Source organism: Melanostigma gelatinosum, assembly GCF_949748355.1.
Source record: "Melanostigma gelatinosum genome assembly, chromosome: 13".
NCBI lineage: Eukaryota > Metazoa > Chordata > Actinopteri > Perciformes > Zoarcidae > Melanostigma > Melanostigma gelatinosum.
In genome coordinates, this window is record NC_136646.1 from 22,747,215 (window position 1) to 22,759,608 (window position 12,394).

Here is a 12,394-nt window from a genome sequence, read left to right on the forward strand (position 1 = left end):
ATGTTGGAGAGAAGGCCAACATTGAAGCCCAACATTGTTCATTTGTACACACCAGCCACACTCACTGCAACGACACAACGCTGGCTGAGTTTCCCTTTTCTGTTTTTACTATTGGGTAAAGATCTTAATACTTACTCCACAATGGTTTTAGAAAACAAAAGGCAAAAGCGACACTTTCAGGACATTGTTCCTGAATCTCACATGATTAACGTTCTCTATGTTAACTCTCAGCGCAGTTTTAAAAGTCCTGAAATGATGCAACGAGTTGCATCATTGAAGTGCCATCGACAGCAATGAGACACAGCTTTCCTTCGGAGGCGTTCTCTGAGGTTTAAAACCTTACGCACTGACTTTGGCTCCTCTTCAAGCAACAGGCCCAGAGCTCTTCACTCTGCAATATTTACTTTCCCCTGCCAGTTCCAAGGCTGTTTCATGTTCCTGCCTGCCTTACTTAAGTAGAGCACTCAGTAATGAGATGCTGACATCAACCAATCAATCAACAGACAGCCATGGACCTTGGCAGCAAACCGATGCATTTTGCTGGCACAGTGTGGGCAGCACATCAGTGAGAAATAAATCTCTTCTCCCGCACAGTTCCCCAGAAGACATCAGAAGCTCCGCGTCGTGATGGGAGAGCTCATACTGGACGTTTAGCTGCCAGACGTTTCTCAGAGCTCGTCAAGTAAATCTGTCGATTCACTCGCTGCGACTGGATCACTGTAAACTGTTTCACTTGCTGAACGACATTGTGTATTTCAACAGAAGGGCGGGTTCTCCTGGACAATGAATCGATTCCAGAGATATTTCTGCAGCCCACTTTTGGGAAAGCGCAAGTCTAAATCAATGACACGGCATTGTTCTGACAGAGCACGCAGGACACAAAGGCACTTCAGTTCCTGACATGTGACTGGGGGACGAGCAGCTAAATAACTTGAATACATGGAGCTTCTGAGTGCTCTGTTGTTGTTATTTTCCAGATCTTTGACTACATTTGGCCTCATGAATATCTTCTTTAAAAAGCAGCCATTCTGGGGAGAGAAGGGAAGAGAACAAACGAATACATCACCAAAAAAAAGCAAAGTGACTACTTTGAGAATGTACTCTGTCGGAGTTTGTCGTTTAAGATTTTTAGAGGGGTTTTTCCACGAACATTTAACGTGCATTTTCTGAGCCTAATGCCATGAACTTGTTTAACATCCAGCAGCTCTGGAAACGGTTGAAGCCTGAGGGATTTTATTGTCTGGCAATACAATGTAGAAATGCTGCAGCGTTTCCCATAAGCATCAAAACTTCATGGAAGACGTTCTGCTTTCACATTTAGCAGAATTACCTTTGGTGCAAAGGTCACTGATTATGCCGGATCAAGATTGCACATCAGATATGAGCTGATTTCTCTGTGTTTCCCACACTGTGAATGAGAAAGTAACAAATGTCCCAGTGCAATTCTACCTCCTTCCAATAATCAGGAGGGATTCAGTGAAACGCAGCTTCTCATTTCCCTGCAGCTCTACTTCCACTTTCATCCCAACTCAATCGTGTTTTGACAGATGAATACAGGAACTACTGGATCAGATTTACTGCATTGGAACTTCATCAGGCGCTGCAGAGGCCTGCTGGTTCTCGTCTTCCCTCTGACCGACTCTTACATACACTCTTAGAAATAAAGCCCGCTGGAACCATAAAGGGTTCTTCAGCTTGTCCTCCTCAGGAGAACCATTTATGGTTGCGGATAAAACCTTTCATGCATTTCCTTTTAACAGCCACGCCATGGTGACATTGCTGGCTTTGTTTCACATTCAGGTGTTTTATCTGCAGGTCAGAGGGACGTTTTGGACTACTGGCCAAAGAGAGCGGGACATGCCAAAAGGTGTAATAATTAACTATTATATGAGGTTTCACTATGATTGGCGACAACCGAAAAAAAAGTGGCTGCCAAAGAAGATTCACTTACAACAATAATATTGGGTTTTTCACAAAAAGCATCTAAAAAAACATAATCTTCGAGAACACGAGAAGACCTTCTCACCTTCTTCAACAAACTTCCCTAGTTTTGTTTTTACTGAAGCATCATACATAATCATTGATGTGTTTAATTATTCAGATTATCGTCTTGCTTCTATTTTCTTCCTCTCGCACCTTCTGTCTTCTCGTAAAGCTCATCTTAGACCAAAGACTGGTTTGTGATGATAAGCAACACAAAATTAAACTGTAGAACACACACACACACACACACACACTCACACACACTCACACACACCAAAAATCAAGGTTTTACGGCGCCTAAAGATCATTTAGCTGTTGGTTTAGTGCACCACTGTAAACTGCTACTGCCATGACATGTACACGACAAAAGCGTCACGGCTGGCTCATAACAGACGTGTTTACAAGAAGATAACCGTTTGCTGTAACCATCATTCAAGCCCCATTGTTGACGCTGTAATCACCAGTAACCCTTGTCAATGATTACACAATGAAATGAAATGAAAGCAAACTGAAAGCGTAAGCCAGAGGACAAGAAGCTAATGTACATTGTCATTATTTTCAGATTGTCCTCATATTGAAAGTACATTCTGCTATGGTGCAAGGCCTGATGTCCGCATGCCGCTGGTCACCATGCAAATGTTAGCCACGGCCAAAGAAGAAGAACAAATAGAGTTTAAGCTTTGAAGGAAGTTCCTGTTCCCAGACAAGGAAGTGCAGATGTTCCTTTGTGGACTGGTGGAGTGAGACAGGGACACGCTATGAACAGAGCGCCTCTGGGATGCAACAGTTTCATTTCACTCGACACAAATGAGGACACACCGGTCCTGTTCCTCCTCTAACGTCTGTCTTTGCGGTGTGACACACTTTTGCTCACTGAAAACTGCAGGTCGACAATAATTTGGAAGAATGAAACTTAACTAGTTACCAGTACGTATCTCAGCAGATCCCAGAAATCTGAAAGTGAAAAACAACAGCACCGAAGCATCGGCTTGCTCCTGCAGAAGCTTCCAGAATGTGCTGAGGCCTTTTTCATCTGCTGATAATCAGTAGTCATGTCTCTCAAGCATGCAGACTCATATGGTTTAATACTAAGAGCTCCTGCAGGACGAGAAACAATTGATTTTCCCTTCTCTGCATTTTTCATCCATCTGTCATGCATCGAGGGGCCCTCACACTCTGCAGGCTCCCATGAAGTGTGTGAAAAAGAAACAATAAGCTTCATTACAATGCATCTATGTGGCTGCAGCGACAAACAGCTTTTCAAAACTAAAACTGATCCCAGATTATTTGAACTGCAATAATGTCCATTTTTACATATTCATGCATGTGTGTATTTTCTGTTGAACCGCTGCATTCATTCATTCATGCACACACACACACACACACACACACTGTAGGTCGTCTGCATGGCTCTGTTAAGCTGTTTCAGTCTCTTGCTTCTCTCCCTGTTTCACAGAAATGAAACTCATGGAGTACACGCACACCTGCAAACAAACAAACAGTGCGTGTGCTAATGAGCACGCAAGGCACATGCACACGCCGTTACAAAATGCATTGTGCAGAATGAGACGATAGTGATTTAGAATATGTCTTCAATGCACGAAAGAAATCCAAAACAGACGTGCAGCGAGAGCAGTGTGTGTGTGTGTGTGTGTGTGTGTTTCTGATTAAGCAGAGACAGCCAGAGAGCTGGAGATCCGGCCCTCCTTCTCTCTGTCTCTCTCTCTCTCTTTACTGGAATCATATCTCGCTGCACTGATCTGAATGTATTCTACATGCTGCAACTTTGCATTGGGAACATAATGTTCAACATCCAAAAAGAAAAATTTGATTCGATTTGATTACCGGTAGCAGCGATTAATCTCAAAGCCACCCCAGCTAGATATAAGCAAATAAGGTGATGAGTGAGCCACAGAGGTCTGGTGAGCTGCCTTCTTTCAGACATATTTTACTTTTCTTACTTGTAGTCTTCAGTCCGAACTGACTTAAGTGGCATCACTGTGCAGCTACCTCCTGGAGCCACAGAGGGCTCGGTACACCTGATGAAGAAGATGAGTGCTGCAAGACTGGAACTAAGCCCAGCAGGTTTATGTCAGCGCTGCAGAGTGGGCATAATTAACACCAACACATTCAATGGAACCAGCAGGCAGATCTGAGGGCTCGTTGAGCCAGGCTGGTCCTGAGGAAATGAAACTGACCAGCCAGAGACTTACACACAGCCTCCCCGCCTCACTGTCTCTTTCAGCAATGCCAGCTGACTTGTAGTCTTTCCTTAACTTTCATTTTGCCTCCCTCGCTCTGTTGTAACATGACCACTTGGAACTTAGTTCACCTGGCTCTCTCTGAAAAACAAGTTTATATTTACTTGAACTGTAATACCCATATTTATGTGTGTGTGTGTGTGTGTGTGTGTGTGTGTATGCAGATATTTGACAAGCTCTTTAGGACGAGCTGATGCAGCGTGTGATGTTTTAATGTGCAGGTACTGTATATCTAGAACGGCCTCACTGTACATTATGGTACTTATTTAACAGATCTATGCCGAACACATGAATCATTTGGCGTGAAACACTAATTACACACACACACGCGCACACACACACGCACACACACACACACACGCACGCACTTATCATGAAGTAAAAGTGAGATTGTAAAAACATTCAGAGAAGTGTACTTCAAGTGAAACAGCTGTTACTTAGAAACACTCTTCCGAGTCTCACTGGTCATCATAACCACCATTTGACCACAGCTAAAGAGGAACAGGACAAATGCTCCGCTGTATGATGGGTTAATTGCGTCTCATTAATACTACATGACAAAAGACAACGGGATTCAAAGGGGAACTGTGTTGATGTGACTTTGGTGTTGAAAGTCTAAATAGTGGAATGACTGTCAGGGTGTCACAACATGAGCATTTCTGAGATGAATCAGCCCAAATGTGGAGGCCGGAGAAACCTTTCTGTGGAAGAGCTATTAACAACAAATGAAGAAGTGACGCAGCGACACGGTTCGGTTTCTCTCGAGGCCCGAGTCAACTGATTTGCCCGCTACTGCCTCTTTTTTTTTTTAACCTAAAGATCAGAATGTTCCTTCTTTTGGGACTTGATATTACACACGAGTGCTCTCTGACTGCTGAGATCATTATGATAACAGGACTTACCTTGTGGGGCCAAATGTTTAAAACATGCACCTGATGTTGCACATCTTCTGGAAAGGTCAACTGAGACCAATGACGGACGTGAAGAACATTTCACGTAATGTCTAATGATAAAAATACACTGAGCACATCCTGTGCTCTTCTGAAATGACATATGGATTACAACCATACATTTGCAGGGAATTAATAGAACAATTTTTATGACACACACAGACGGAGAGAGACTGACTACAAAGCCAAATATTAAAGGCACAGTTCAGCTCAAAATCAACATTACATAATTACAATTACATAATTGTGAGATGGATGTAGCTGTCTGCCTTTTTCACCAATTTAAAGAGACTATATGTCACTCGGCTTGTGGTGCTCGAAGTGCCAAAAAAACACATTCAATAAAACTCAACAGTAATGTCTATTTCCAGAACTCAGGACCAAGTTACTTACAATAATCCACAAACCTGGTTGTGAGTCGTTTCATATGTAGCCGCCCACAGCGAGCTCTTTTGGGGTGAACTGTGCCTTTAAGAAGGCTCATACAACGCCACTAAAAACCCCAAAAAACCAGCTAAAACCCCAAAAAAACAGCACCCCTTTGTGTAGTAAACGCTGCCATTACTCGGATCTGTCACCGTGTCTTTCTGTAACGTCCGACTGCCATGTGGCTTTTGCGGTTTTCTCCAAATAACAAGCGCGTTCAAACGAACTGAAAGAGCAGAGGGCGGCCGAGCCGAGATCAGTTTCACTTTCGTTTCAGAGAAACTGGCTGGCTGCCGCGAAAGAGTCGTGTCTATTCGTGGAAGCGGGCGGAGCTGACGAGAGTATAAAGGAGTGTTTATCACGGGAGGACACGCATTCACGCAAACACACACGAGAGTTAAACCCTGACGGGTGGAAATCACGGCTCAGTTGCTCTCGAGGTGTCAGACTCACCGTTGCTCGCCACCTCGCGCTGCGTCACGGATATACCTGCAAGACAGCAACTCATCTCCACGCGCTCTGAGATTACAGACGAACGGATCTTTAATTAAACAACCGCTGTTGTTAGAACAAAACGGTAAGACTTTTCAAACTGGAGGTATTTTTTTCCTCTTTTTTTTGCTGCTTTGCAGCATTCATTTGTGTGTTTTTTTCTGGGCCTTGTGCAGTGGAACAAATAAGTGATTGAAATGTGAAAACTGTGTTGCATGGACTGTTTCACTCTTCTTACTCGTGTTTGGTTCTCACTGTCCAGATGTTTGCTGTGGAAAGTAAAACTTCACGAGGCAATGCAGCCACTGAAATAACAAACATTTTCTCCAAAGATTTATGGAAAAAAAAAATCTGAAATATAATTAGAATTAGAATTTTGTCCCCATGATCGTCTGACATTGAAACTAAAAAGATCCCCCAGAATTACATCACCTGTTAATCATGACCTTCCCCTGGATGTTTTGTTTGTTTGTTGGTAGCACAAGTTGTTCATTAATTCAGTGGACATGCAGGAGGTGAACAGCACACAGGGCAGCTGGTGTAGATTGTACTCCGCTGATGAGAATCTACAGGTGTTCGTCACCTCATCTGAGTCCAAACCACAAACCACATGTCCCCAAAAAAATCTTTATTTTCCTGCATGCGTAGCCTTTTATATCATTGGCTGGAAAAAGTTAGATTTCAACCCGGGATTTCAGTCATTGTCGGTAGAAGTGAGAAAGCAAAAACGGCAAGAAGCCCCATAAACTGTGTGTGTGTGTGTCTCCAGTCAGTGTACAGTAAGCCGACTGTGGCTGACTGTATTTTGGCCTAATCGCAGACTCCAGTCATATGAAACAGAGTACCTCTTCATGGAAACTTGTATTTCTAACCTTCACACACACACACACACACACACACACACACACACACACACACACACACACACACACACACACACACACACACACACACACACATCTTTGTCTTTTTAGAGCATCAGAGCCACACATGGCCTCCATTGCCTAAAAGTTGTGTGTTGTACTTGTGAACAATGACATTCACTGCCACGTTTATAGTTTTACATGAAGACGGAACTGTTCTCTTGAGTTTGACCAGGCTGCTGTGAAACTAGTGACTGAACGTTTGTAGTGAAGATAATAACGTGCTCTTTCTTGTCTCGTCTCTCAGGATGTCAGTGTGGTGGTTAGAGATGGGAGAGGGTCTGGGGCCGCTCTCCCCTGTAGGATGGTAGCCGACAGCACAGTGGAAGGCCATGACAAGACCCAGTTGTCCAGCTCTTCAGCCTCATCAGCCTCGTCATCGTCGTCGTCCCCGTCATCACTGCTGTCCAGGCAGCTCGCTCTCAGCCCTCGCCGCACCGAGTCGGATCAGCTTCAGCGTCGGGCCGCCCCGGATCCCAACCCGAGGTCGGCGTTCGTCCCCTCCGTCTATCTGACCCACTTCCCCACCTTCTCCTGCAAGGAGGACTGCAAGATCATCACAGAGACGGCGTCCAAGCTCGAGCGCAGCGCCTTCTACTGGGGCCCTCTGGGAGTGGAGGAGGCCCATCGCATGCTGCGGGACGCCCCGCTGGGCAGCTTCCTCATCCGCGACAGCCGGCAGAAGGACGTCTTCTTCACGCTGTCCTACCACGGCAAGAGCGGGCCGGTCAGCGTGCGCATCGACTACAAGCGGCAGAAGTTCTCACTGGCGGGCAACGAGCGCTCCTTCCCGACGCTCTTTGCCCTCTTGGAGCATTACGTCAATTCTCCCAAGAAGAGCCTGAAGTTCCCGTACAGGAGATGGGAGCCAACGCTGCAGGAGCTGTGCAGGAAGCGCATCATGGAGCTGTGTGGCGAAGGGAGCCGGGTGGCGGAGCTGCCACTCACCCACATTGTCCAAGGCTTCCTGTTGGAGTTCCCTTACAAACTATGACCAGCTTGCCATTCAAAGTTCTGGGTGTATTATTCTTCATTTCAAGAAGGAAGTTTTCACCGAGAAAACAGTGTTTGCACATAAAAGCATCTCCCTGTATGGTGCCGAAAAGCTGCAAAATGTATCGTAGAAGACAAGTACCGGTCTTCAGTTGCACAGGGCGAGACATTTCAACACACATTACCTCCAGAGACACAACTTGCACACGGACAGAGCGCCTTCTGGTCTTGAGGACGCACGGGAAGTTAGAAAAGGCCGCATTAAGGGAAATCTACACGCGCGCCGTCACAGCGGCGGGGTCCACTGTGACCGCTCCACTGGAAACTGTAGGGTCTGTTTTGTGGCCCCCGGAGGCCCGGACACGTTTACAAGCGGACGGTGGAAGGACATTCAGAGCATCGACGGTGTGGACCTGTTGGAGGCGGCTGAAGCCGTCGGCAGGCTGTGGTACCAGTAGGACTTGTAGCAGACTTGTAATACTCTAATGTTGTTGACTGTTTACACATCGCACGTGAATGTTTGCCGGCGCCGATGGCTCAAATACCACCTGATGTCTCTTTCAATCCGCCGCCATGTTGAAGAGGACGTCAGACGGTATCCGGAGTCACGAGGTCTGGTTTAAATGTACTGTACGTAGAGGCTTACCGCCTCTTACTCCTACTCTCTGCCAGGCAGATCATGTGTGTCAGATATGCAAGAGTATTTTTTTTAAAGATATTTTATATTATATTTGAAATAAAACTTATTTAAACTAACCTTGCTGGATTTTTAGTAACTTTTTTTTCGACTGTGGTATTTCTCTTCCCCGAATCATGTCATTTGCAGGGAGAGGGTAGGGCTGGTGAGAGAGAGAGAGAGGGCGGGACGAACACACACACACACACACACAGACAATAGGCCATACGGACAGACAGGAAGTGCGACGCGGTAGCGTACAGTATCGTCACCACAGTGATTCATCTGTGCAGTGACAGGTGGGTGGGGTTAGAAACGCACACACTTACCAGAAACAGGGGCAGAGGTGACACATAACGAGTGTGTGTGTGTGTGTGTGTGTGTGTAGTACTTTTAACCGATAGTGGGGAGCCAGCGCAGATTAAAATTTCCTCAGGAGGAAGTGGGAAATTTTATTTTGCACTTTATACTGTACGTAAAGGCACCGTCTCTTAAAGAAGAGATTTAAAACATGACTGCTTTTTAAACAAAGTGTTTCCATTATTGACTGAAGTTCTTTAATGGGTGTGGCCACACATCCGGGTGGGTCTACCTGATTTGAGTGTCCGACTCATTTATTTGAGAAACTATACATGTAGTCAGTGTCGCATTGGAGCAAAGCCCAGCTGAGCGCTTCTCTGAAGACTGATCTAGTCTTTGGAGACGCCGCTATGTTGAAGGGGTGTGACGGTGTTCAGACAGGAACCTCACACCACACCTTTTACACGCTCTCACACAGAGCCGTTGCGTTCATCCACGCTGTGTGCCGCAGAAACTGACAACGCTTTCTTTTTGTCTGAACCACAAGTTGAAGAGTTCAACTGCAGCATAGATCAAGGAGGCATGAATTGTTCAATGTTATCTAAAATGTGGAGTCTCCAGCTGGCGGAAGTATCAGACCACCGGACAACAATGGCGATGCTTCTCAGCTATTTTTCAAGAATAACAAGTTTTTATTTTTTCCTGACACGCTGCGCTCCCGTCTCCGCTCTGCTTGGTGATTGTCCTGCGGATGTAAGTGTCAGAGTCAGTGGAAGTCCCGGGCTTTGTTAATGAGCCCAACTACAGACAGGAAGAAACTGTTCATGTGTCGTGACGTCGCGGTACTGATGGACCGCAGCTTCCTGCCAGATGGAAGGGGCACGGACAGCTTGTGTCCAGGGTGAGAGGGATCGGCTACAATCTGTTCTTACAATTTTTCTGATGCGCGTGCGCACTAGGAAGCTCGCAGCAGAAAAGTCCCTGCGGCCTGCAGGCTCTCATCCTTTTGGTTTCTAAACCTTAACAAAATTGGCGACCACGAAGGGACAATTGCTGGAAACTGACTCGACGAGGACGCTGACTAAGATACCTTCTGGCGCCAAAGACGAACGGGTAAGACGGACCCTTTTTAAGAAAGTCCGCGTATAGGTAGAATAGGACAATTTAGAGACGGTATCTTGGTCAACGCCTCCGAGAGCCGAAAAGAGGAGCAGGCCGCAGCAAGCCGGTAAAGTATTAAATAACCCCCCTATTGATGAGTAGAAGTGTCACAATTTGGTACCAGACCGTGATGGAGGAGCAGAGGATGGACTCAACGATGGCTCTGTAGACATCGTCTTTGGCAGGTAGAACTTCTTCAGCTGCCTCAGCAAGTCCATCCTCTGCTGAGCCTTCTTGGTGATGAAGCCGACTTGAGGACTATTTTTCATTCTATATTAATGCTCTCAACCACCATCTTTAAGTTGTACATCTGTTAAAATGACACCCGAGTTTGTATTGGTAAAAATTTAAATGCTAAAACGGATGTCACGTCAATGTTAAAAAGCACAGGGTGTATTACAGAACGTGTGCACAAAACTTTAGAAAGCAGAATCATTTGCTCAAATTTAGCGGTTTCATGGCATTTGTGAGAGCATGAGTCACTTTTTCGGACAGCGTAGCCTCCTTCTCATTTCCAACTTGAGGTTATACCTTCAACTAACCTCTTCCTGATACCTAACCCGAACTCCAACGCTCAGACCAAACCATCAGGCTTTGTGATCTTTATGGGGAGTTTTTAAATTCTTTTTATTCTCTTGGGTCTAGACAAACGTAGCCACTAACACACACAATATTGAGTCATACCGAATATAACACTCACAGCTTGATTCAAGTAAAGCCCTACACGCTTGAGGATATAATTATCTTAGCTTGAAGAAGCGGTTGAGCAGGGGTGGAACACACACACTCACCATTCTGTGAAACATGAGTCACTGATATAAACACTATGATTGGGATATCTTAATTCTTATAGACGTTATCAATCCTCACTTTTCGAAGCTTTACCTTGAAAAGATGACAGATTTCACGTTCAGTGGTGTGTTCCTGTGGGGTGGCGAGTGATTCATACGCAGCAGTTTCATTCATAGCTTCTCAGTATTCAGGACATTCCCGACTATTTTGAGAAGTGAAACGTGAAGTGAGGTGTCCTGTGAACGTGGTATCAGCTGATTTCGGTGGAACCCTCCACTCTGAGTTTTCTGTCCTTTAAAGGACACAGACACCCTTCTACAGAAACCAACTGAAAACGACACCTCGAGAAAAAAAAAAAAGCGTGAAATGGGGCAAAAGTGACAAAAGAATAAAAGGGAAAAGATCTTGCAAAACGATGAGCTTGACATTTGACGTGATTAAGAATAAAGGTTATGAGCTGTTAACCCACCAGGCCGCCTCGCTGGGCTTTTCTCGGACAAGGCTTTCCTCAGACCAAACATCCTGAGTTCTAGTCACCAGGTTGAGACACATCCCAAAATTCCCGGTATGACGACAGCAAACTTCGAAACGTTGGTCATCAGATTAGAAGAATGGGCTTTGACGCTGATTTACCAAAAGTGACGAACTTTACACAAAGAAACACAAACAATGAATGTGTGGCTTACAGCAGGAAATGTCTATTTTCTTTAAACATGGTGATGTGGGAGGCTGCTTCCAGACAAGCTTCAACTAAACCCAGTGCGGATGTGAAAGTTCTTCTAACAGCTGCTGTAGATCACGGCTCCAAGGAATTCCCCAACGTCCTTCTTTAAACCTTCCGACAGCAACAACGTTCAACACTTTCTGGAGGAGTTAGATGAGAAGATTCATAGCGCGCTCATGTCTGTCCATTAAATAGGAGGCCACAGAGGGAACCGGCTAGCCTTCTCTGTCCGACCAGCACCTTTATTTCTCAATAATTAACACGTTATGTCTCATTCGGGTTTTGTGCCGGCTGATGACAAGACCCCAGACCATCTGGTTCCCTTCAGACCCCTCAGTTTCCAGTCAAGCTTATTTTCTGCTGGCTGACTTTAGCATAGAGACACAAGCATGGATGTATAAACGACGAGCACGCTTCCTTATTTCTAACTCACGTGATCGAACAACACGTTCTTATTCCAACACGTCACATACTGACGCTTTGTGAGACCAACAAAACCACTTAGGTTTAGGGAACTCACCATGTTTGGCTTAAAATAACTACTTAAACTAAGTAAAACGTCAACGATGTAATTTAAGAACAGAAAACGCGTTAAATATCTTTAACGTAACTTCAAAATAACTCAAATAACTCTGTTTGAAGTCCTGTTTATTTGAGCCATCAGTCTTCCCTCCCTCTTTTGGCCTTAGACTACGATCTCTCACACCCAGGCC

General features: G+C 45.2%; 1 protein-coding gene across 1 annotated transcript; it reads left to right on the forward strand.

The window, feature by feature from the left end:
* The first annotated feature begins 6,061 nt into the window (after positions 1–6,061).
* socs1a (suppressor of cytokine signaling 1a) lies at positions 6,062–8,709 on the forward strand. The gene is made up of 2 exons (XM_079282573.1): positions 6,062–6,197; positions 7,283–8,709. The coding sequence occupies exon 2, from the start codon at positions 7,340–7,342 to the stop codon at positions 8,027–8,029; it is 690 nt and encodes a 229-aa protein (XP_079138699.1). The 5' UTR covers positions 6,062–6,197; positions 7,283–7,339; the 3' UTR covers positions 8,030–8,709.
* The last annotated feature ends 3,685 nt before the right edge of the window (positions 8,710–12,394 follow it).